Consider the following 25890-nt stretch of genomic DNA (forward strand, 5'->3'; position numbering starts at 1 on the left):
ACCATGGTCACCACAGGGCTCCAGCCCGCGCCCCACCTCGAGGCCTCCTCTCCCCCGACCATGTGTGGTAGCCTGGACAAGCCACCCTCTTTTTGCGCTTCTGCCTGGAATTCCTTACTTTGGACCCCCACTTCTCTGCCTAACGCCCCTTTCTCCAAAGTTTGGTGGCCCATCCTTTCTTCTGGCGAGCTCTTCCTGACCACACAACGCCCAGGTTCACAGAATCCCCGCCTGCTGAAGCATATATCTCAGGGCACTCACCACCCTGTCCTGAACCCCGACTCCCGAGGGACACCTAGGCCTCACCTTTGTGTCCTCTGCGCACAGTGCCTGCTTCCTAATAGGTGCCACACACACATGCATTGCTTCTGAGGGTCCTTAAGACACTGGGAAAGAGAGATTGGGCTTGCTGGAGAGAGAACAGTAGGGGTGCTAGTGGGGACTGAGCGGGTTTATCAGGGGAAAATAGATAGACTTTTAGGGATAGACTAGGTTATGTGGCAAACCTCAATGACTTCAAACATGTACATTTCTCACCAAAGCTACATGTCCCTTGTGGGCCAGCAGGGGGCGCTGCTCATAACAGTCACTCAGGCACCCAGACTGAGACAGCAGTCACCTGGTCTAACTGTCACACAGTCAGGGGTCTTGCATTAGCAATTAAATGGCTTGGTTAGGAAATCACATGGCCCCACCCAATCACAGGGTGCCAAGGAAGTGCAATTGTTCCATTGCCCACGGCAGATGGGAAGCTGGGAATTCTGGGTGGAAAGCAAGAGGATCTCAAGGAACATTTCTCTTGGTCCTGCTCTCACAACCAGTGGGCAGAACCTCTGGCTGCCCGGTTATCAGCAGGTGTGTTTATCTGAGCAGGAGGCACTTTTCAGCATGTGGTGTCACTGTGCTAGGGGTGGGGCTGCCAGAGGAAACCACCAGGTGTGGCCATGGGAAAGTCCCTCCAACATTCTATTGAAACATGGAATTTCCTGGTTTTAACCATTTCTTATCCAACTGTCATCTTGGAGCTGACCAGAGCAGGGCAGACCTCTGCAGCCTTCTAGGAAATTTCCTTTGGGACATTAAGTCCTGGCTGGGAAGTGGGCATAGCTGGGTCCCAGCCCCAGCAGTCTCTGACGATCATGGGCAAATTACTGAAGGTGTGTGGGCCTTGATGGCTTCCATGCCTGTCTGTAAAGTGCCTTCCAGTCTCCCAAGCATTTCCCAATATACTGTTCCATGTCATCCACAAAACCAACAGAGTAAATGTTACTATCCTCATGCCTTGGATGAGAAAACTGTCGAGCAGGGGTTGTGTGCTGTGCTCGAGGTGACACTGGAGAGCACTATGTGGGCACCAGTGTCGGCTCTCGGGCCTTTGCAGGCTCCCTGAAAAGATGAGTCAGACCCCCTTCTTCTCCTAGGAGTGAACAGGTATGAATTCTGGACCTCCCTGGGGCTCCTGGGTGTGGGAACTTGGTCTTTCCAGGTAGCTCTTTCCACTTGTTAACTTGCCCAACCTGCTCTATTGACTGGGCCAAGCCCTAAACTTCCTTGCTCCAGTGAACTGCAGGGGATGTCCAGATAGCACCCCATGGCCTGCCACAATGGCCCAGCCCCCGTTCCCAGCCTCTGTGTGGCTCAGATGCCTTTGTGCTATGGCTTCCACTTGGGAACTCAGAGCATCCTCTTTCTCTTTACTGCTAGGGTGGAGGCAGTGGCCCAGCGGCCTGTCTCTTTAAGAGAGAGAGAGAGAAAGAACGAAATCAGGAAGTGTGAGAGAGCTGCTAGCCGGCTGAAAGGGAGCTGAGTTTTCACAGGGAGGAAGGGAGGCGACCCTCAGCTCGCAGCTCTCCCACCAACTCCGGTGGCACTCAGCCACTTCCACCGGCCCAGTCTTTGACTCCCCAGGGCCCATGACCATCAGGATGCTGTGGGCACTGCCCATGGATGACAGCAAGCCCTGAAAGCTCTGGGAGTGCCACCCAGCCCCACAAGCCTGCATGCCCCACAGCTGAAATGGGGTGAGTGTGCAGGTCCCTGGGGGAAGGTGGAGGGGGAGCCCGAGGCGGGAGGGGCAGCTGCATGGTGGCACTCAGTGGAGTGTCCGGTGCGGGCGTGTGGGCAGTGGCGCTCCCAGCCCAGGTCCCCTTTCTGTGCTATCTGCCTCTGCTGGGGGCTCCGGCAGTGCCCTTCTCGCCATCTCTCGTGGTCAGCCTTGCAAAGGACTGCTTGGAGACCAAGGCCAGAGAGAGGCGGGAGGGCTGCACTGAGGAGAGATGCCATCTGCCTACATTGCTCCCTTCCTGGCTCTGCCTCCCACAACCCCAGAGCCAGGATCAGCACTGTCTCCGCTTTTCTCCTGCTTGGCTTCTGGAGCCTGCCCTCACTTCTCCTGGGGTCCTTCTCCCTGGCCCAAGTCCCGGGAGTGGAAGTGGTGAGGAAAGCCTCCTGGAGCAGCTGGGGAATAGAGCTGGAAACCCCCAGCCCTGTGGGGAGAGTGACACACAGGAAAGGGTTAAAGGGCTGGGGCCGGTGGCCTTTGATGGAGCCTGAAAATCAAGCAGTACTCAGGCGGGGGTGCCTCTCATCCGCCCTCCTCTTTCCGGTGTAGCTCAGCTCCTGGACTTGCCACAGACAGAAAGCACAACACACACGTGACAGGGAGAAGCTTTGCCTGATCCCAGGCTGCTCAGAGCACAGGGTAAGTGTATCTGCCACAGCGGAGCCTCGAGATGGAAGAGGAGGGGGGAAGGTGGTGGGTGGGGTGCTGGCTCGCAGGCTCCACAGTCCACCCTCCTGCTTCCAACCAGCTCTGAAGGAGAGGGAGCACTGTCACACACCAGGCGCTGTGCTAGAGCCATAGAGGATGCAGAGCTGAGCAGAGGTCCTGCCAATCAGCTCCTAGACACAGCCTGGCCAGGATCAGAGGCAGAAGCCAGGGATTGCTGCCCGCTAGGCTTCTGAGACCTCGGCCTTGGTTTCAGTGTGCTCTGCCCACTTCACACCCCCAGATTCCCAGCTGATTCCTCCTCAGCCTGGGGTGGTGGGGAGACCTGACCAGCTCATTCAAGCTGAGCTATTACATTGTCTTCAGGGAGCCCTCAGTACCTCAGTTGCTTCTGTAAAATGCAAACACTAATACATTATCTGAAACTAGGAATTGACCACTGATCCCTTGAAGCGGCCTCTGGCTCAAGGAATTGACATTCTCAAAATTTGCATTTTTGAAACAAATTACAGAGAGCAGTCTCAAAGCCCATGAACTGTCAATTCCAGGCAGGGTGCCCTGAGGGTTGAGAACTTGTAAGAGGTCAGAAGAGGAAGAAGCCCTGTCTGCTCCAGGTTTATTTGAGTCTTTAAGGGGTGGTGGCCCTTCTCATGCTCCTTCTCCCAGGCTTCCCATAAAGACCAGCCCTGGCCCTATTTTTCAGAGGCATTGAGTTTAGCTTCTGAGGAGCCAATTGCATGAGAGGAACTGGCTTTTGGAGAGAGGAGGATGGAGGCAAACATGGGGAACGAAGCTGCAAAGGGTTTCAGATCCTCCCCAGGACTCCTAAGCCCTTGGATATAATGGTTTCCTGCATCCCCCACCCTCTACACACACACACACACCCATTCACACAGGCACTCTGCAGCAGTGCTGTTCCTCTCCAGCTGACCTGGCCATGCTGGCTGCCGACACAGCTGTTAGCTCACAGCAGCAGGAAGTGGTGGACCCAGGCCAGTGGGTGGGGAGGGGCTCCAGGCTCATGTTGCAATCCTGGAGATTTCTAGTGGTGTGGTTGATGCTGCCTGACCTGGGGCCCTTCCTTCAAGCACATTTCTGCTTCCTGGGACAATCCCAGGACTGGATGCCAAAAACCCAGACTTCTCCATGCCTGGGAGAGGTGACAGAGAAAGGGATTTGTCTCTGCAGAATGGCCTGTTTGGGGAGGGGTTGGAGGGGATCTGGGGAGTAGGGACAAGTAGAATGCCCTGTGCTGGGACAGGCACAGACTGTGGGCTGAGGGCCTGGTGGCTGTGCTCCCTTTTGAAGAAGTTGCTTAACCTTTCTGTGCTTCACGCTTCCCCTGCCCCTCTTCCTCTAGAATGGCCACATGGAGCCCTTCATGGGATGGTCTTGTATACAGCTTCTGGTCAGGCCACCAGTGTCCATCCCAGGCCAGTGATGGAATCCTGGACCCCAGTATGTGCTTCTTGTAGGCAGAAGGTATCGAGCCAGCCAAGGGCAGGAGATGCAGAGCACCGTCAATTACCTGTGGCACACAAATGACCTGCTGGGGCAGGGGGCCACTGCCAGCGTGTACAAGGCCCGGAACAAGGTAGGCCCCAAGCCCCTACCCAGCGCACCACAGCCCGCTCGCCCTGTCAGCCCCCAGTGGACATCCAGGGGTGTGTGGCTGGCCAGAGGCCTCTGGACTTTGCTCTGCACGCTCTGCGGTGGGGAGACACTGGGTTCCAGCAGAGGTGTGGGGAGCTGAACAGGCCTCCTCAGGATGGTGTTTCTGTCAGGTAGTTTGGGACTGGAGAGAAAGAGATAAAGACACAAAGCCAACATCTGGGGGAGATGGCAGCAAATCTAGGGACAGCAGAGGTGGGAAACAGGGCTTGTGTGGGTTTTTCCTGCCTTCATCGAGACCTACTGTGCTATAGCGTCTGAAGAGCGGAAGCCAGACAGACAGACTCCAATGCTCTGCCGATAACCCCAGGGAGTGTTGGCTGCCCTTGTCATTATTCTCAATAGTAACAGTAACAACAAACCGTCCCCTGCAGGGTATCAGGTGTGCCAAACCCCTGTCACTTCCCAGGGCTGGACTGACTGTACACCCTCTGAGCAGGGGAAGCAGCTGAGGATGGCAGTCCCTCCCCTACCCAGGCTGTCTTTGCTCATTTCCAGTGTTAGGCTGGTGGGAGAGGCTGAGTGGAGGCCTGGGGGGTGCACCCCAGGGCAGGGTGGAACTTCTGTTCTCCCCCATGGCAGAAATCCGGGGAGCTGGTCGCAGTGAAGGTCTTCAACACCGCCAGCTACCTGCGACCCCGTGAGGTGCAGGTGAGGGAGTTTGAGGTCCTGCGCAAGCTCAACCACCAGAACATCGTCAAGCTCTTTGCGGTTGAGGAGACGGTGGGTCCAGTGCTTGGTCAGATGGAAATGGTCTTGTCCTTGACCCTCACAGGCTGGGGAGAGGCAGGTCACATGCTCATTACCAGGGCACCCAGAGCAGCAACCTGTAGAATGGAGTAAAGACTGCGGGGGTTGGGGCAGTGCATGGCAAAGGCAGGATGGGAAGTAGGGCCTAAGCAAGGAGGGCTTCCTGGAAAAGGTGACCTAAGACTCAGATGTGTGGCATCAGTGTGAGGCCAAGGGCGGGCAGCCAGGCCAGGAGCTGGGACCTAGAAGGCTTTTGGCTCTAGGCTGAGCCACCTTCTCTTGAGGAAGTAGAGGAAACATGCCCTCGTCCCCGTGCCTCCCCCTGTTCTACCCCCAGGGGACCAGCCGGCAGAAGGTGTTGGTGATGGAATACTGCTCTAGTGGGAGCCTGCTGAGCGTGCTCGAGAGCCCTGAGAATGCCTTCGGGCTGCCAGAGGATGAGTTCCTGGTGGTGCTGCGCTGTGTGGGTGAGCCCCTCCCTGACTCCACCACGGAGCCCCTTACCCGCCTCTGACAAGCCACAGGCCTGGCCCTCAGCAGAAGGCAAAGCCCAGAGAGGTGCGGCCCCTTTGAAACAAGTATTCTAACACAGAAGAACATTCAGAACCTAAGAGGCTCTCCATTTAGACCTGGGAGAGATGATGATGAACGAACAGAACCCAAAGTCTGATTTCTGCTGGTCAGCAGTTTAAAACTCCAACTTAAAAATAAAATGTAAAGCAGGTTGTGCACCAATATTCATAGCAGCATTATTCACAATAGTTCTAAGGTGAAAACAACCCAAACATCACAGATAGATGAATGGATAGAAAAAATGTGGTATACGCACATAATGGAATACTTACTATTCAACCTTAAAAAGGAATGGAATTTTGACACACACTGCAATGTAAATGAACCTGGAAGATGTTATGCTGGGTGAAATAAACCAGACACACAAATATTGTATGATTCCACTATGTGAGGTTCTTAGAAAATCAAATCCATAGAGACCAGAAGTAGAATGGGGGTTGCCAGGGGCTCTGGGAGAGGGATGGAGAGTGATTGTTTACTCTGTAGAGCTTCTGTTTGGGTGGTTGACCACGTTCTGAAGATGGATAGTGGTGTTTACACAACAATGTGAATGTACTTAATGCCTCTGACCTGTACACTTAAAAGGGAAAGTTTATGCTAGGTATACTTTAAAATTGTTTTAATCAAATATTTTAAAATAAAAAGTCATAAAATAGACAGGGAGGGAGTGCCATCCTCGGGGAGCCAGAGCCATCATTTCTCAGTTTCTTAGAGACGCCCCTTGGACCCTCCACACTCCATGTCCTTGGGACCCCCCTCCGTTGCCCTGTGCCCATCTCTGTTCTGCTTTTCCTGTGGCCCTGTCAGCCAGTGGGAATTCTGTCTGGACCCAAGAACAGCTTCCTCTCCGCCCAAGAGAAGGCCCAGACCCTGGTCTGTCCTCAGCCAGCGCCACTAGCAGCCCTCCCTGTGTCCCCAGTGGCCGGCATGAACCACCTGCGCGAGAACAGCGTCCTGCACCGGGACATCAAGCCGGGGAACATCATGCGCCTGGTGGGGGAGGCGGGGCAGAGCATCTACAAGCTGACGGACTTTGGAGCCGCCCGGGAGCTGGATGACGATGAGAAGTTCATCTCTGTCTATGGGACTGAGGAGTACCTGGTGAGTGGCTAATGGGAATCTGCTGCCCCAAGCGGAGCGTGTCCCCTGCAGCTGGTTGCCCCCCACTTTCCGAAAGCCTCTGTCCCATTCCCCTGTATCCAGCATGGTTAGATCTCACCCACTGCACCCGAACTAGAGGAATTTGTTCTGCTCTCCAAGATGGAAAAGGCGATGCTGCAGCCTTCCCACTCCTCCCTGCCTGGCCTCCCTTGTGCAGTTAACTCCCTGATCTGATGCTCATGGAGGATGGGACACCACTGGCCATCACGTGCCCCAGAGCAGAGGGTGGGCAAATGAAGACGCTCTGGATAGGCCAACTCCATGCCAATGTGTGAGCTGACAAGGGAGGTGGATTCTAGTGGCTCTGTTTCTGCCAGAAGGCAATGGAAGGGAGTCTGATGGATGGAGGCTCGGTTCCTTATGTACCCTCTCTCTCCATGGCGGTCCTGCACCACGTCTATACCCACGCCCACAACACTGCTGTCTGGTTCTCTCTCTGGCAGCACCCCGACATGTATGAGCGGGCGGTGCTTCGTAAGCCCCAGCAGAAGGCATTCGGGGTGACCGTGGATCTCTGGAGCATTGGGGTGACCCTGTACCATGCAGCCACCGGCAGCCTTCCCTTCGTCCCCTTTGGTGGGCCACGGCGCAACAAGGAGATCATGTACGTGGGCCACGGGCAAGGGATGAGGGTCTTCCCCACTGGCCCTTCTGTGTCTCCTCTTTAGCCTCTAACTCTCTGGTCCTCCTCTGGCCCGGCCCACCCAGGCTCCTCTTAGATTTTTGGTGATGACCACCTGGCCGATTGGAGACTGTCAGAATTCCTTATCTGAGTTTGGTGCTCCCCTTTAGCCCTCCTCCCATTGGCTGCTCATCTCATCTCAACTGAGGGTCCAATGGCACTGCCAGGGGCAGAGGTGGGACAAGACCCAGCGTCCAGATCCCAGGTCCAAGGTCCTTCCAGGTTTCCTGCTGCCTGACACAGAGTAGCTGGAAAAAGCAGCTGTTCCCACTGAGTGCACCGCCCAGAGCAGAGATTTAAGGTGGATTCACAGGAAAGTCGATGCATCCAGCGTCAGCTCAGGGATCAGCTGTGTGGAAGCTGTATGAGGTTAGGGAAAGGGGAAGGAGAGCGACCTGGACGGGGCTGTCGGGCTGTCGCTGCGGGCTGCACCTCGAAGGGAGGAGAGGATTAGAATAGTGGTGTGGAGGGGAAGACTGCTCAGGCCAAGCACAGCACAGGCAAAGGGATGGAGGCAGGCCCTGCTGTGGGTGTGTGGTGAGGTCAGGGGATAGAGGAAATGGACAGTGGGGAGGAGCAGAGTTTGACGGGAACACCAAGGCAAGGTGATCTTATTGGCTGGGAGCCAGCACTCTCAGCTTTCATTTTCAGGCCATCTCAGAGTGACTGGGTGACTTGAACCAGTACTCTGAGCCCTCTGCTCTGAGTTTGTCATCCCTTGAAGTGTGATGGTCTGGGGAGTCCCCCTGACCTGGTCCTGCCTCACTACAGGTACCGGATCACCACAGAGAAGCCAGCCGGGGCCATTGCAGGCACGCAGAAGCGGGAGAACGGGCCCCTGGAGTGGAGCTATGCCCTCCCCATCACCTGCCAGCTGTCGATGTGAGTGGGACCGTGCAGGAGGGGCAGGCACAGACCCAAGTCTAGGATGGGTGTCCTCTCTGTTGAGGCCCCTTGCTTGCTGTCTGCTTGGGTCCACCACTGTCCCTTTCTGGCCTCAGTTTTGCCCTCTGGATGCCGGAAGACCCTTCTAGTTCTACCTCCCCTTCTCACTACCTGGGGAACAAGGTGGTGCCCTACCACCTTGTTCTAGCACTTTCGGACGTTTCATGAAATGCCCCCATTACCTATTCCAGGAGGCCAAGCCTGGGCTCTGGCCCCTGACGGTCTCTGTGTTCTGGCGACAGGGGGCTGCAGAGCCAGCTGGTGCCCATCCTGGCCAACATCCTGGAGGTGGAGCAGGCCAAGTGCTGGGGCTTCGACCAGTTCTTTGCAGAGACCAGTGACATCCTGCAGCGAGCCGTCATCCATGTCTTCTCGCTGCCCCAGGCGGTCCTGCACCATGTCTACATCCACGCCCACAACACGTAAGCGGGCGTGAGTGGCAGAGACTCGGGACCTTCTCTCCCCAAGCAGAAGGCTGTGTCCTAAGCAGAGCTCTATGGAATGTTTCGATATGGAAGCTTCTGGATCCAATCTTAGTGTACCAGTTCACAGTTAAAGTGAAATGGGCTCCCCTGCTGCTAGACTCCAAAGATTCAGTGAACTCTACAAAGCAAATGTGTGTTATAAATCCCCTGGGGGGGGGGTGTTGGCGATGTGTTTCCCAAATTTATTGCTCATAGAACCCTTTATTCCTGGGGCATTTTATAGGACTATGGGCATTTTAATGGAAGTGTGGCAGGAAGAGGTACCAAGGCAGAGGTTGGATGTTGGGGCTCCTGAGCTCTGTTTCCACTCTCCACTGTAAGATGTGATACCCTTTGTCTCTCCACCTTTGATAAGAGAGAAAATCACCCAGTCCCTCCCTCTGAAAAGCTGAACCCTCTCCATGGAAGAAGTCTTAGCTGGGGTTTGGGTCACCCCAACCCCGTATCCTGCCTGCTGATACTTCCTCTCCCCCCTTTCCTCCCTGTACCCCTGATGTGTCTAGGATAGCCATCTTCCTGGAGGCTGTGTACAAGCAGACCAACATGGCCCCCCAGCACCAAGAGTACCTCTTCGAGGGTCACCTCTGTGTCCTCAAACCCAGCCTTTCAGCACAGCACATCGCACACACGACAACGAGCAGCCCTCTGAAGCTATTCAGCGTGACCAGCGAGACTCCCAAAGGCCTGGCCTTCAGGGACCGTGAGTAGCGTCACGCAGGCTGGGTCTCGTCTCTTCCTCACATTCTCCTCCATGAGGCAGGGGTTTATGATCCAGGGTATTGATTCATTTCTTTTGTGGGTGTTTCTTTGGGCCCACAGGTTGCCCAAAATTCTGGTTTCTAATTCTGCATATGCCTCTGAAATGCCATGTGACTCAAGCTGATGGTTTAATGTCCCCAGGCTTCAGTGTCCACAGAGCTGTGAAACTTCAACTGAAACAGGGATATTTGGATTTAATGTGCTCTCCACGATCTCAGCGATTGGTGGGGAAACCTCGCATAGTTTGGGTTGGAGGAAGCAGGAGCCCAAGGTGCTGGAAAGAAGGGAAGGTGGCTACGGGTTTGGAGCTTTGTACTCCAAGTTCTAGCAAAAAATATCATTCCTCTTCATTTTAATAATGCCAATTTCATCCTCCTGCTCAGGTCTCCAAGTCTGGGAAGCAGAATTAACCTAGGCGGTTTTGCGGCTGTTGAGAAAGGGCCTTGGGCATGAGGCTGTAGTTCTCAAAAGTGGACACAAGGGGGCAGGGAGGGACTACAATTGTAAAGAAGCCCATCGAAGTGCATTTAAAGCTTGGAAGGTAGGGGCTCTAGGAGTTGGGAAGCTTGAGGTTAAAGCTAGGTGGTGAAGGGTGAGTGTGAGCCGGGAATAAGGATGATGAGCTCAGAGTTCATCCAGGCCCATATAGGCAGCCCCTCAGACAGGGTCTTTGTTTGCAGCTGCTCTGGACATCCCCAAGTTCATGCCCAAAGTGGACCTGCAGGCAGATTACAACACCGCCAAGGTTAGGGGTGGCCCCCTGGTGGCAGGGAAGGGGATTTGCACAGGGATAGCCGGTATGGACCCTGACCCTGCCCGCCTGTGTTTTCAGGGTGTGTTGGGTGCCGGCTACCAGGCCCTGCGGCTGGCACGGGTCCTGCTGGCCGGGCAAGAGTTGATGCTTCGAGGGCTGCACTGGTTTCTGTGAGTACCCCATGGGGCCGCGGCTGTGGGCAGGGAGTCCTAGGTCCTCTGGGAGAAAGCAGCACTGACTCTTACTCCCACAGGGAGACTCTCCAGGCCACCTGCAGGCGGACGCTGGAGGTCACGCAGATGGCTCTCCTCTTCCTCAGCAACAGCCTGGGCACCGAGAGGTAGGTATCCTGGCCAGGGCAGGGGCCGCAGCAGGCCTGAGGCCACTCAGACCCCTCAGCTCTTCTTTCTTTCTGTCTATTCCTCGCCCCCAATGTTTCTAACAATGCCTCTTGACGCCCCCCACCCAGAGCTCCCACCTTCCCTGCCATGGTAAAATAGAGAGGGCACTGCCACCCCGTCCCTCATCCCCCACCCTGTCGAATGACCACACCTACCTCCCCTGCCACCCAGCGCCTCACCTTGGGGGAAGGAGCTCATGGGGCATTGCCTGCCTGAGGAAGGGCCCTCTGTCCTCCCAGAGCCATTCTGAAGACTTAGACTGCTCAGCTGCACAGTCCTCTGGACCGGACATGACCGGGATTCAGGTGGTCTCACCTCCACCTGTCTTCTCTGCTTCCTCTGTATCTTAAACTGCCCTTGCCTTCTCAGGACCCCCTGCCCCAATCCGCGGAACTTCATGCCTTCCACTCCTCTGACTGGGCTATTTAGGGGTGACGGGTGGAGAAAGGGAGAACTTGGGGAGGATGAAACCAAGCTGCAGTGTCTAGAGATGAGAAGCAGGAAGACTCCATGTGCAGAGCACTACTGAGAGGTAGGCACAACCCCTGAATTTTGAAAGGCATGGAGCCGAGGTGCAGGTGAGAGATGGGGGCTCTGCAGTCTAGGGAAGCTGATGGTGGCTGGAGCCTTTCCCATCGGGACGAGGCGTGTCGAGATTGCCAAGCATGTCCCCCAACCTTAGTGCTCAGGAAGGTCCCGGGAGTTTCCCAGCAGTGGTTGAATCACTGTAGGCTTGCCTTCCTTTTGGAGTTTGGCAGCAACGTCACCGATGATGGAGCAGATAGGGAGGTGGCGGTTTGGGAAGAGGAAGGGCGTCTCCAGATGACAGGATAGAGTCCCCAGCATGGCTGACAGACGTCAGCAACACAGCTCCTCTGAGCAGAGCTCTGGCCAGGGCACAGAAGGAGGTTCCTGGGACAAATGCCATGCAAAGGGGCCCACGCTAGCCTGGAGGAGATAGCCCTTCCCAGGCGTATGATGGCGACTGGATGGCTGGGGTCAAGGGAGACTAGAGATGGGGAGAGGCAACCACAGAGGTCTTCCTGGAAAAGTGGGTCTTTTCAGGCCATAATGAGAGAGAATACCTTGGGTTGGATGGTCCTGTGCAGAGACAGAGAAGGTGGCCATGATTGGGAGAGGGGACTTGTGGGGATTTGCAGGGGGTGTGCTGTGAGGTTTACTGAAGCCACAGTTATAATGGAGACTAACCCCGAGTGAGGTTGGAGTGGGGCACAGGGGTGGAAAGGGGAGGGGAGAATGAATGGAGGTCCCAGAGGTCCAGTTGGCAGGTTAGACCCCCGATAAAATGACTTATCGGTCTATTGTAAGTTCTTGAACAGGAAAGAAACGTGTAGAGAAAGCTTTTGAAGTATTTGTCTGCCCACTTGCCCTGGACAGAGGAGTAGGGGGGAGTGACAGGCTAGCCCCAGGCTGGAGTCTAGACATCTCCCGGCTTGACTACTGTTTTTCCCATTCTGTTTCCAAGGCTCCTTCGGATGCTTGGTGTGTCTAGAGAGCTCAGAGTCAGGGGTGTGCCTGCTTCCAAGTGCATTGCCCCCTTCCACCAAGGAGGAATTTGGAGAGCACTGAGCAGCCAGAGGGCACGGGCCATGCCCTTGACTAGCTCACCACTGACGCAGGTCCTGGTCCTCTTTCCCAGCCTGTGCCTCTATTCACCCCTTTTCAAAATGAGGATTGGATGCTCTCCAAGGTCTTCCAGCTCCAACGCTTTGCAATTCTTTTCTGATCATCGTAGACCTGTAGATTCTTCTAAGTTCTGAAGCCAGAGCTCCTCCCATAGTGGAATCTGAGACATTTTAATGAGCTGACTTGCATGTTTGGAGGAGCCCAAACATCAGCCTGCTTACTCACGTCTCCCACAGAGCATTCCTCCTGCCTCAGGCTCCCCAAGACAGGCTCCCTTGGTAGGATGTCCTTGCCCTTGTCTGGAAGTTCCCTGGTGCTCCTTGGCAGCTGCTGCCATCTGGAGGCACTCTTCAGGCTCCCAGAACTGGCTTGGGGGCTCCCAGGGCTGCCCACCACCACCACCAAAAAAGTATGTGTTCATGCCCTCCAATCAAGCCCTTTATCTCGGAGTCCCATTTGATCCCCACCTTATTAGGTGGCAGGAAAGAGATTTATTTCTCCATTATACAGATGGAATACCTGAGGCTTGGATAGCTAAAGTGACTAAGCCAGGATGATGCAGATGGCAATTATGACAGCTCAGTGTCAAACCCATATTTCTGGACTCCCAGGCCCATTGCATTGGGTCAGCCTCATCTCCTGCCATCAAGTATTCCACACCGCCAAACCCATTTGTACACTCAATAACACATTCAACAACCATGTACTGAGTAACCAGGGTGTGTTAAACATTTTGCCAGACACCAGAGATGGAATGGTGAGCAGAGCAGGCCTTGGCCCTGCCTTCATGGAGCTTCCACTTCATTCCTAATTCTCTCCCCTGCTCTCCTCTCTTCCCTCTCCATTCCCAAGCCAAACACATATGATTGTTTTTTTCCTAATTATTATTGTTATAAAAACAGTACATGTTAATTGTAGAAAGTTGGAAAATACAGATACGCAAAAATGAAATTAAATGCCATATCCTACCACCCAGAGATGGGTTATCACACCTTAGTAGTATATATTCTTCTAGATAGTTCTCTACTACATATGTATATAAATATATATTAACCAGCACGCAAGTTTCCATTACTTCCGCGTTTTCCCCAAAATAAGACCTAACCGGAAAATAAGCCCTGGCTTCATTTTTTAAGATGACATCCCCTGAACATAAGCCCTAATGCGTCTTTTGGAGCAAAACTTAATATAAGAGCCAGTCTTATTTTTGGGGAAACACAGTTGCTGCTTTATAACCTGCTTTTCTCAGTTAATGAGCTCTCCCCCTCCATGTCATGCATTTTGGTCTCATCTAGTACCTACCCACATTCAAATTTCCCTAATTATCCCCCCAATTTTCTTTTCTGGCTTGTGTCGTCCAAACCAGGATCTAATCTAAGAGCACAGTTTGTGTCTGGTTGTCATGTTACTTAAGTTTCTTTTAATCTAGACAGACTGCCTCGTCTCTGGCCCCCTCCACGACACACCGGCTTGTTGGAGGGACAACACCCATTGTTCCACCTTCTGTATTCGTCTACACTTCCTCCAGATGTCATTTGGCTTGTTCTTCTTTCCCGGCATTTCCTATAAACAGAATTTTAAGGGTTAGGTGGATTCAAGTTAAACTTTAGTCTAAGTGCGTTATAAATGATGCTGGGTACAATTCATGACTACCCACCCCTGGGTGGGGACAGCCTGATTCCTGTAGTGTACAGTTACGTTTTCCCTGTGAAAGACCACACAGATGTCCATGCCTTCAGCTTCATCCTGGGGCTTCACACCACGCCTGAGTGAGTAATTTCACTGGAGCAGCACAAGGCTAATATTCTAACTCCTGGCACATTATTGGCTAGTATTCTACAAAATACAGCTTTTCCCTAATCAATAAGCTATTGGTTATCATGAAATACAGTTTCTATTAGAAAGGAACTTTATTCTTTTCGTCTAGTTACAAATTTTCCTTGTCAGGAGCTCATTAGCAGCTGCTTTGCATAGTGGACTCATGAATATTCATAGATTCGAGTTGTTTGAATCTACATCAGTCTTTATCCGTAGCAGTGCTCAGCAGTGTCACAACTTGGAGTCTCTTCAAACTGGTTCCTCTGTCCCAATCACAACACTCCCTAGACACCCACAAGCCAGCAAAACTGTCCCAAAGATGCCATGCTCAATGTGCAGTCACGGAGCTCTCTGCCTCCTAACGCCCCAAATGTGTCCTTTCTTCGAGGTTCAGTGACCTGGCTAGGATGCCCGAGATCCAAGAACTGAAGAGGGCCACAGAGCTGAGGTCCAAGCTGCGGGCTGTGAGTGAGGCTGGGGAAGGGGTACTGTCAGCACCAGAGGTGGGGGGGCAGTGGTCCAGCCAGGCTGCCATCGGAGCCCAGAGCTGAGGACCCCACGGGGCTCTGCCTTTTGCCCTCTAGGTGGCTGAAGTCCTCTCCAGATTTCCCCACAGTATCACAGATATTCAGTCGAGCCTGGGCTGCCTGAGCTCAGAGCTGGCGAAGAACCGGGATCAGGTACATGAGGACAGAAGGTCTGTGGGATTTTCCTTCTCGGTGGGCGAGGATGGGGGCGGGGAGCACAGCTCAAAAGTGCAGAGCCTTTTCAGGCATCAGCCTGCTTTCTCCCTTGTCTTGCCAATGGTGCTGGAGCACGGGGTAGTGGGGGCGGGGGTTCCGGAATGTGCGAGACCCTCCCCTGAGACTGGCCTGAAGAAGAAAAGGACCTGGGGTCCTGCCCCATCTGTGAGTTTAGAGAGTGAATTTGAAATCTTAGCAAGTGTAATAGTTCTAAGTAAAAAAACCAATTTAGTTCCCTTTCTCTTCTGAGCCCTTTCTCTTTGTCAGACCCTTGGATAGGTTCTCCTACTTTTATCATCTCATTTAATCCTCAAGACAATACTCAGGGAGGTTAATTTGTCCTGAGTCACAGCCAGTAAATGACAAATGATGGAGATAGGACTACAGGTCAGGGTCGCCCACCACCAGAGCCCATGTTCTTAGCCTACAACAGTCATTTACAGCCTTTACGACCCCCTTCTCCTGTTCAAGAACGTAAAATGCCCACCCGCCCACAGCCTGACCAGGCCATTCTCCTCAGCGCCTACCCCCACCCATACATAACCCCAGATCCTCAGTTCTGGATTCAAAGAGCTCTGAAAAACACAGGGCTTTTGCTTAACTATTTTGGTTGCAAAACCTGACCTAAACTGACATGAGGCTCTTTATAGTCTTTATTTATTCCACTTGGAGTGAATATTCTTAGTTCTTTTAAGATTGAGAATATTCAATGAGGGGGTGCTGCCCCAGGCCCCCCGGGCTGTTCCACAATATAGTATGTGTATATGGAATCACCTTTCTAAAATCAGAAGACAATTCTGAATTTAGAACACATCTGCCTGTGTCTTTTGGATAAAGGCTGTTCTGAGGTCTTATCCACCCCACATTCTCGCGGAAGACAGGAGCGTGGGCCCTGCAGAGACCTGGGAACAAACTCATTCTGCCAAGAATCAGCTCCACAAATAGCTGAGCCGGGGCCACGGGAGGAGCTGTGGGGAGGAAATGGAGCTAAACAGGCCCGAGGGTGAGGAAGAAACCCCTACACACGTACACACCCAACATCTCAAAGTGTTTGTATCCAGCCTGAAAAGGGGAAGGAAGAGACAATAATGACCTTAAACCCCAGCCCGAGAAGGTCTTTGAGAGGTCACCGCCCTCATTCCCCTCAATCCCCTCAATCCCCTCATTCCCCTCATTCTCCTCATTCCCCTGCCTCCAGGCAGCACTGAGGTCCTTTGATTCAGTATTGTCTTAAACAATATTTAAGTTCCTTGTACGTGCCAGGAATTGGGTATACCAAGAAGGCACTACTTCTACCCTTTCAGGTGACCAGAGAGAGGTTTCTGCTCCACTCCCATCCCAGGCTGTCGCTGCCAGACTCTCACCTTTCAGGGTCCAAGCCTCCTTCCCAGAGTCTAGTCTCAAAGCTTCTTGTAGCAAAGGCCACTCTTCTGTGGCCTGTGCTGCTTGGCTTTTTGTCTGTCTCCTCTTACTAAACACTGTGTGTGTGTGTGTGTGTGTGTGTGTGTGTGTGTGTGTGTGTGAGAGAGAGAGAGAGAGAGAGACAGAGACAGAGAGAGAGAGAGAGACAGAGACAGAGACAGAGACAGACAGAGACACAAAGACAGAGACAGAGACACAGAGACAGAGAAAGAGAGAATAAACATGAGAATGAGAGATAGTTGGCCAGCACCTGAAAAAGCTGAGAGACAGGAGAGTCACCCGTACTCCCAGATTGGCCCCCAAAACTGTGGCAATGAGGCTCCTTGTATAAGGAGGCAGCTCCTCCCCTCCTCTACCGCCACCCCATCCCCTCTCTCACCCTGTACTCTGTTGTTGGATTCTTCCGTCACCTGGAGCCTGTCTCCTGCCCACAGCATCCAGCAGATTCAGTGTTGTCTGGACAAGATGTACCTCATCTACAAACAGTTCAAGAAATCCAGGATGAGGCCAGGTGAGCCGTGGGAAGAGCAAAATATTCCTCGTGCTCTGCGATCCCTCGCCTCTTCCTTCCTTCCCTCCAGACATCCAGTTACTTGCTTTACACCATCCGTGGTTGTTGCTGGAGGCTCACTCTGTGCAGGTGCCTTGTGGAGCCAGGGTGCAGCTGGTCGAAGGCAGGGTTCCTGGCTGCCAGCTGCCTACAGACCAGTGAGGGACGTGAAGGCTTTACACCTGTGCCTATTGCCACGTGGGAACCTTAGATGACGTGCTTGGGGGACCCAGCACCTGGAGCCTGGGTGCTATAGAAGAGGTGGCCCTTGAGAGAGACCCCTCACTTTTGCAAGGCACTTTACACTTTAAGGAGTATGTTCCTATCCATTGTGTCTTTCGCTCACTAAAATAGTCAGGTTTTCCAGAAAATGGAGGGTCCAGAGAAATCCCTTTTAGCGTTACTGGGCCAGGCACTTGACCCGCATTATCTACTAAGCCTCAGGAAGACCCTCTGGGCAGAAGCAGGCTCAGGGATGGGAAGCCTCTTGCCTAGTGTGACTGCCACCTTGGGGCAGGGGAGGGTCCAACCAGGAGAGATCTGGGGCTGGATGCTGCGGGAAGTGGGGGGGGGGGCCCTGGTTGACTCTTGGGGTTGGGGACATAACACACCAGGACCCAACCCACTCTCTCCCCGCCCATGCCCCGAGTATTCCCTAACATGCAAACTGAAAGTCTTGGACTTCATTGCCAAGTTCTCTTCTATCCCTAGGATTATATAAAAAGCACTGTCTCATGGACATGTAATGCCAGCCATGTATGTAATCTGACGTTTTCCAGTAGCCAGAATTTTAAAAGTAGGAAGAAACAGGTGAAATTAGTTTTAACAATATATTTTATTCAACCCAATATATCCAAATTGTCATTTCAGTATGTAGTCAATATACACACCATTATTAAAGAGATATTATATTTGACATTCTTTTTTTATGCTAAGTCTTCACAATTCCATGTATATTTTACACTTATAGCCCACCTGTCCAGAAACTAATTTTTTTAACAAAGTGAAATGTAGTCTTACCAAAACAATAAAGCCGTGTTTAATGGGGGAAAAAATATTTTCCACTGCTTCAGTTTTTAAATTTACATTAATTGAATTAAGATAAAATGCCGTGCCTCGGTTGCACTAGCCACCTGTCAAATGCTCAGCAGCCACGTGTGTCGGGGGCCATCGTGTTGAGCTTTCAGATTTAGATGGTTTGAATGGTCATCCCTCCTCGGGAACCCAGTCCTGACTCTGGGTCTGGCCTCTGGATGGGTGGAGAGGGCAGCATAGGAGATGGGAAAACTGAGACGGGAAAACTGGAAGCCAGCAGGGCCTTGGGCTCAGCAAGCCTGACCTGACACCCAGTTGGCCACCTTTGGTATGATTTTCGGAGATCTCGGAAGCTTTTCTGCCTCCATCACTGGAATTCCATAATCCCATAATCACTACACTTTGGAGCACCTCCCATGTGTTGGGCACTGTTTTACAGGCTGTGCATGTTCTTAATTTATTTAATGCTCATAAAAGCTCCAGGTACCATTAGCCTTTTCATTTTATAGACAAGGACACTGAGACGCAGGCAAATTAAGTAGCTCCAGCAATCAAGGTCCAGCCGCTTTTAACCACCCACTTTACAGCCTCCGAAAGTTTCATTTCTGTTAGTCTTCACGAGTCCTTTACTAAAATTAAAAGTGAACCAGGAAGGATAACCCTTGGGGTGTTGAAAGATGCCATTCCAATAAATGCTCACCAGTGAATAATAGGGCACTCGCTCACCACGCTCAGACCCATCCCGTGTGTTACACATGACAGATGAGGAAGCAGGCTTGGTGAGGAGCCATCACTTGTATACAGACCCCTGATAATGGGAGGCAGTGCCGGGACTTGTAGCTTGGCCTTAGCAAGTCCAGTTGGCTGAGAGCAGGGTCCCAATGAAGAACCCAGGAAGGGGAACCTTTGTTTTATTTTCTCGGCGGAAACCACTGACCTGGAGGTCCATTCCCTCGAAACCCAGGAGGGGGCAGCATCTCCCCAGTGCAGAGAGCATCAGAAGGAGCCCAGGCAGTGGAAACTTCAGCCCTTCTGGCAAAAGTGTCTGGGCCCAGAAGGGGAGGTAGAGGATGGTGGCCTCGCTTATCCAGCTCTTTGCTGCAGAGCCCAGTGGTTCTGCCTGCAGCTTGAATATTCAGGGATGAGGCCAGTAGGCTGTAGGCGTCAGTCACTCTGGGAGGGGTGTGGGCGGAGGGGCCGAGGCTGACCACGCAACCTTCAAGGCCCATCTCATCCACCGCTTCTCACCTGAAGGGTTCACCTGCCCCAGGTATGCCCCTCCTTTGTCATAGTGCAATTTCTTGTGTGCTTGGTTCAGTCATTCTGTCCTTCCTGGCTCCAGGGGGCTGTGGCCTCCCGTGGAGCAGGGTCTGAACCAGACTCTTTTTTTTTGTAGTTGTCTGTCCCCCAATGCTCACAGCACTCTGTTGACGGATTGAACCGGTGACATCATTTTTGTCTGTTTCCTTCAGGGCTCGGCTACAACGAGGAGCAGATTCACAAACTGGATAAGTGAGTGGCCTGTCCCCGGGCAGGAGGGTGAGCAGAAGGGTGGGTGTCACCAGGGCAGAGCAATTCTCTGCCAGACAAGAAGTGGTGAAGGGCCCTGATCATAAGCTGCCGCTGGGCAGGAGGAAGGGGGGTAACTATACCTGGGGCAGGTTGTTGGAGCCAGGAGAGAGTGTGTGGCCGCGTCGGAGGGGGGTTCCTCAGAAGCAGCCATGAAACTGGATTTACTTCTGAACAAGATTGTCCGTAGGATTTCCTTCCCTGATTGTCCTCACCCATTTACCACTTACTGATCCTGACTTCTGCTGAGCTTTCCTTTGGGCTTCGCTCTGCTCCTGTTTACTTGACTCTCTGGTCTTCCAGGAGGCCCTCCCTGATTTAATGCTTATTTATGGCTCCCCCACCTCTGCACACACACACACACACACACACACACACACTTTCCATAACCATCTCGCCTTGCAGTGTGTGTTCTCCCCCCTTGTTCTCCCACATCACTGCAGACATGTGCTGTGTGCTGGCCACTCTGACGGCCATGATCCCCATGTGTGAGCATCGTGTCTTCCTTTATTGGAGAGATAGCCCTGCTGTGGACCCAGGGGCTGGCCATTTAGGTGGTGGAGACCCTGGGATGCTAGGCTTGTGCTCAGCTGGCTCTCTGTGCCTGTTTTCCTATCTTTTCAGGGTGAATTTTAGCCATTTAGCCAAAAGGCTCCTGCAGGTGTTTCAGGAGGAGTGCGTGCAGAAGTATCAGACATCCCTAGTCACGCATGGCAATTGGATGAGGTAACAATCTGGCCCTCCCTCCTGAGCTCACGGACCCCAGGGCCCTTCCAGGCCCAGACCTCTTGGCTTTGCAGAGCGCTGACTGCGAGGGAGGTGGTAGTAAAAGGACAGAGGCCAAAAAGAAAAAAAAGGGTAGTTTTGTGGCCCTGGGTGGCCAGGCAGTCTGCTGGGTGATTTCTATACCTTAGCCTATTAATCCCACAGTATCTATCCTATACAGTAGATACTATCACCCCATCTCACAGATGGGGAAACTGAGGCTCCGAGAACAGGTCTCTTCCTCAACACCACACAGTTAGTAAGTAGCAGATCCAGCACTGGTATATAGGTGGGACTGTCCCTAAAATCTGGATTCTTCCCACAGCCCCAGGTGGTCGTGTTAGCCTTTCTGGGAAGAACACAAGTTCCTTCTGGGATGAGGACAAGTGGTCAGGGAAGAAGGGGCAGTTACAGACCCTTAAATAGAACCACTCTCACACTGTCCCCTATAGGAGATTGGGTTCTCCCTTCCCAGACAGCCCCTTCCTTCTTTCCCTACCTGCATAGAATCCTGGTTCCTCCTGAGAGAGAGCAGTTTCCCAGATGCTGCCTGTTCAAGGCCAATTGGACTCTTGGGCTCCTTATGAGGCTGACTGAGATCCAGGCACCCACTGGCACTCACATTAGAATACCGAATGCTGGTCCCTCCACCCCAACTCACCCCAAATTCTGATTTAATTGGTGTGAAGTTGGCTTGGCTATCAGCAGTTTAAGAGCTCCTCAGGTGATTCTAATGTGTAGCCGGGGTTGAGAATCAATCACTGGTTTAACCCCTCTGGCCTTGGTTTCTTTTTTGTGTAACGGGGGAGATGTTCTTGCTCACTCTCTCCACTAAAAGAGAGCCGAGAATTCATGACAGAGCCTTGACCTTGATTTGCTCTGGAAATGGGAGCATGAACAGTTCCAGCTTTAAGTGAGGGCTGTCCTGGGCCTCTCTGGAGCTTGACCTGCCTCACGCTCATCCTAATCCGCTTGGGTGACCAGTCCAGCTGCGTGCACGTTTGCAGCTCCCATGTGGTTCTGATGGGACCCTCACCAGCTCAGTCAGAACAGGAGCATTCTTACATTGGCAGAGGTGAGAGTTGAGGGCACATCTAAAAAGACAGAGGCAGTAAGGGAGGCAAATGCCTGGGACCCATGGGCTCTGGCCTCTGTTGTCTGGAAGCCCCTCCTCTGTGTCTGTGTAGTGGCCCAAACGACACCTGGGTGGGCTCTGGCAAAAGCCATTAAGCCGGGCTCTGATTTTTTACCTGCTCTCTTGAGGTCGTTGCACGAAGCCAGGAATCGCCTGCGCCTGATCGGCTGCTCCGTGGCTGCCTGCAGCACAGAAGCCCAGGGAGTCCAGGAGAACCTCAGCAAGGTGAGAGATGTTCAGGGGGACCTGGGGCTGCTGAGGGCAGCCAGCTGAATCTGGTACTTTGAGGGCATTTGCGCCATTCCCCTGTCTCTGGGCAGAGTTGCCTTTGACCAAGTTCAAGGACTGTGGTGTAGGTGAGACGTTTCTGACCCACAACAATGCCCTGAGGTAGGGATGCAGAGAGTGGAAAGAACTTTCTGGTGATCTCAGGCTGAAGGTCACTGCAAGGACAGAGCCTCCAGAATGCTGGGACATCTTCCTTGTGCCCCATGCAGCCTGGGAGGCTCCAGGCCACTCCTGAGAGCGGCCATGTGAACTCTCCTTGACCTTCTGATTTGCTTTCTGGGAAGAGAACAACACACAGGCGGCTGCAGAAGCTGCCTGCTTTGCCAACAGGAACAGAGATCTGCTTCTTCTTAGGACAGCCCAAACGTGGCCCCTTCTCCTCTCCCTGCATGCAGGCACATGCAGCAGCTGTGTCTTTTCAGAATGGTGCTGGGCTGTCCCTACCCCTTCTCTGCACTCCTAGCTCATGTGTCGTAAGAGGAGTAGGTTAGACACAGAGGAGAACTTGACAGTCTGGAGCATTAAATCCAAGCAGAGATGAGTGAAGGTGGTTGTGCCAGCCATGCTCCCAGAATGGGAAAGAGGCTTGTGGGAAAGTCTTCAGCGTCCTGGGTGCTCCAGGGATGCAGGCGGGAGCTGTTTTGTTACCCTTTTCTTACTTTTTCCCAGCACCTCCCCTCCCCTACCGGTGAGCTGGGTCTTCCCTTCTGACTGCAGTGTGTTTCCTTTAGATCCTTGACCAGCTGTCTCACCAGCTCCTTCAGGACAGAACAAAGGGAGCTCAGGCCTCACCACCGCCTATATCTCCTTATTCCAGCCATGCACTAGAGGACCTGGGTCTCCAGTAAGTGCCGGAGAGAGGCGTGTGTGTGTGTGTGTGTGTGTGTGCGTGTGCGTGTGTGTGTGTGTGTGTGTGTGTGTATAAGGGGGTGGTGAGAGGGACTAAGTGCTGATGTGAGAGGTTTTGCCTCATACAGGCCTAGAAGTCAGGAATAAAAGAGGCTTGGTGGGGAGCCTCCAGGGGAGGGTCGGGCAGGGCACCCCGGCCTCAGGCACAGCTCCTCTCTTGCCTCTGTCTGGGACAGCATGGAAGAGCTCTGTGCGGAGATGAAGCTGCTCGCCTTTGAGCTTCAGGACAACAACCGCATCATTGAAGGGTAAGGAGTCCCCGCTGTATGCCAGGGGGGGCTGGCTCCTCAGGCTGCCTGGCCTCCGGGGTGCAGGGTGCCCAGACCTGCCCATGGAGGTTTGATGACAGGTGTCCATTTTCCAAATAGTCACATTGACACTTCGGCCTGTCCTCAGGTGAGTTGCCATCCTCTCAAGGTGTTGGCTTCCACTATAGTCTTAAGAATATAGTGCAGTCAGAGATGAAAATTCTGTCCAATTTTAAGCAATTACTGGATGTACCAAAAGAGAATCCATTTGCCCTTGATGTGAGACCATTCTCAGTGCAGTCAGAGATGGGGCTCGGGGCATGTGGATTTGTGGCTCGGGGCATGTGGATTTGTGGCTGTGAATGCAGACTCTGCCTGATGCCTCACTAATACCAACTCCTTTAATCTTCACACCCATCCTCAGAGTGGTGCTGTTTCATCTCCATGTCATATACCAGGAAACTGAGGCACAGAGCCTGGGCTAATTGCCCGAGGCCTGTGTTTCTCTGGCCTTCCTGGGCTCCCATTCTGTGTAAATGCTCACAGGCCTCCCTCCTTCACCCCCCTAGACTGTGGGCCCAGCGTTAGAGACTTTGGTTCAACACCTGAGTAGATTTCCCTCATCAGGGGTTTGAGGAGTACTGGAGAGGGTGCCGCAGGAGTGCAGCAGGCTTAGCCTTTTGGATTCTGTGCACCAGTAAAACTCACAAAAGAAAATTGGAGTGACTAACTTCTCGTAGAATCAAATAGGCACATTTGAAAGGGAAAAAAAAACCCTGCCATCTAGTAGTTCCACTTAATAAAGTACGCTTTAACACCAAAGAGAAGGGAGGACATAATCTCAGAATCCAGGGTGATCCTTGCCCTGAAGGTCGGTGGGCTTACTTACATACACATACAGGCAAAGGCAAGGACACCCTCCTTCTCATCCCTATGGCCGTCACTTCCCCATTTGGGTATGTGGGAAAAAATGGCAGAGAATCCAACAGGATCTGACTCCTGACTGCTCCTTACCAACTGCGTGACCCTGGGAGGTTTGTCCAGCTCTGGGCTTCAGTGCCCTCCTCTGCTATGTAGAAATAATGGTGCTTACCTATTGATTGGGATTAAATAGGATGAGATCTGCAATGTGCTGAGGAGGGCGGAGAGGGCGCACAGAGGGCAGGACTCACTAAGTGGTAGGTGTTCCCCAGAGGCCAGGCAGTCTGGGATGCTAGAATTGGGCCAGGGTTGATGACAGGTGTCCATCTTCCTAATAGTCATGTTGGCACTTAGTCACAAGCTGTGCAATGATGAGGCAGGAGCAAAGCTGGTGGTGTCCCAGAGTTTCAGGTCCTTGGGTCAAGGAGGCGTCTCTTCATGTCCCATTCCAGCAAAGGGAGAATCCATCCTCTTAAATACCCACATAGAGGAGATTCGATAACTGCTTCTCGGAAAGCCTTTCCAGAATAGTCCTCATGGGCAGGAAGTTCTAATTTTAGTGCTGACATAAATTTTTCTTGCTGTGATATGTAGCCTATTTAGAGATAGCTCAAAACTTTGTTTTCGTGAATTTTCACTTCCTTATTCAGAGCTGTAGCCAGACAGCCTGAAGAAACCATGTGAATTCCTTCCCCCCTCCCCCCCACTCCTAACACCCCTGCATTGGATTGCCAGGAGAGCTTTTAGAAGTGCAAATGCCTGGGTCTGGCCCAGAGACTCTGGGTGTAGCCTGGGGTGGGGGATTTTTATAAGCTTCCTGGTGACTCTCATGTGTAGTCAGGGATGAGAACCAGAGTTCTTGTCGGGACAGGGAGGCTGTCCCAGGAGAGCCAAGGACTCATATGGCTCAGAGCTCCTGAAAGCTGTGTTTGGCCCTGGGGTATGGTCTGTGGGCTCGTAGCCCAGGTGGGAGAAGCTGACATGTGCCTTTTATTACAGATTAAGTAGGGTCCAATCGGCTCCTGATGTCTGAGCTCCGTGGGGTGCACGAGGTGTCCTGAAGCATTAGAATCATTCAAACACTGTGCTCCTGCCTGCACTGTGGGACCCAACACAAGACGATACATGGTCCCATCTCATCAGCCTACCTCCCTCCCGGTTGACAGCTGGGAGATGTCACCAGCATTACCTTCCACTGCCTTTCTGCGGGAAGCAGCAGGCAGCACCTGGGAGACCCGACAATCGCTGTAAGGACCCACTGCCTGTGCTGGCCTTTGTATCTCATGCAGGCTCAGGAATAGCTGCTCCATGGCCCTGGCATGTATGGCTGACCCTGGCCGGGTCCTGGGGAGAAGAGGTTCCAATAGCTTGCCAGCCACGCTCCTGAGCTTCATTCCTTGGGGAACAAAAGAGAAGGCCTCCTGGGAGTTCCCCAGGGTGCTGAGTCAAACAACCTAATCTCAGTCTTCCTTCCTCTTAAGGTGTTTCTCATTGAACATACAACCCTCACCTCTCTCCTCTGATTTCTGAGGGGCGCCACACTCGGCCCCAGGCATCACCGAGCCTGAATTTCCTTCTGCTTTTGGTCTGGCTGAGCCTAAGGTTGAGAGGATGGTGGTGAAGGCCGGATGCCTCTGTCCAGGGACTCTTTTCCTCTTCTCTCCCTCTGAGACACCACCAGGTTCTGGGATATGCAGCCAGCTGGGGTCAGTAGGAGCCATGCAATTAGCACAGGTCTGTAAGTCCAGAGCCCTGGGGAGATAAAAGCCTTGCACCTTAAAGAAGTGGAATAAACGTGGGCTTCTTTTCTATTTCGGAGTGGCTCTCACTGGGCTGTGTGTGTCGCAGGGGAAGGATCTCGACTGGGTGTGCTTGGCATCCCCACAGGCCCAGGGTTGGGATCTATGAGAAGAATTGGGAAATGAAGCTGC

The 25890-nt window shown here is 52.9% G+C and overlaps 1 protein-coding gene across 5 annotated transcripts; it reads left to right on the plus strand.

The window, feature by feature from the left end:
* Nucleotides 1–1759: 1759 nt before the first annotated feature.
* IKBKE (inhibitor of nuclear factor kappa B kinase subunit epsilon) lies at nucleotides 1760–25776 on the plus strand. 5 transcript variants are annotated; one of them, XM_081026693.1, is made up of 22 exons: nucleotides 1890–2021; nucleotides 2612–2701; nucleotides 4204–4322; nucleotides 4982–5122; nucleotides 5487–5616; nucleotides 6642–6823; nucleotides 7327–7487; nucleotides 8337–8447; nucleotides 8753–8932; nucleotides 9499–9695; nucleotides 10435–10499; nucleotides 10587–10678; nucleotides 10762–10848; nucleotides 14763–14838; nucleotides 14959–15071; nucleotides 16974–17050; nucleotides 19597–19636; nucleotides 20318–20419; nucleotides 21722–21818; nucleotides 22613–22725; nucleotides 22967–23038; nucleotides 24959–25776. In XM_081026693.1, exons 3-22 carry the CDS (start codon nucleotides 4236–4238, stop codon nucleotides 24990–24992), a joined length of 2157 nt encoding a protein of 718 aa, XP_080882819.1. In that variant the 5' UTR covers nucleotides 1890–2021; nucleotides 2612–2701; nucleotides 4204–4235; the 3' UTR covers nucleotides 24993–25776. The 5 variants fall into 5 exon arrangements, with proteins under 5 accessions (XP_080882820.1, XP_080882819.1, XP_080882821.1 ...); XM_081026695.1 differs by having other exon boundaries at nucleotides 14769–14838; nucleotides 24959–25775; XM_081026694.1 differs by lacking the exon at nucleotides 2612–2701 and having other exon boundaries at nucleotides 1760–2021.
* Nucleotides 25777–25890: the final 114 nt, after the last annotated feature.

This window comes from Rhinolophus hipposideros (assembly GCF_964194185.1).
Source record: "Rhinolophus hipposideros genome assembly, chromosome: 19".
Taxonomy (NCBI): domain Eukaryota; kingdom Metazoa; phylum Chordata; class Mammalia; order Chiroptera; family Rhinolophidae; genus Rhinolophus; species Rhinolophus hipposideros.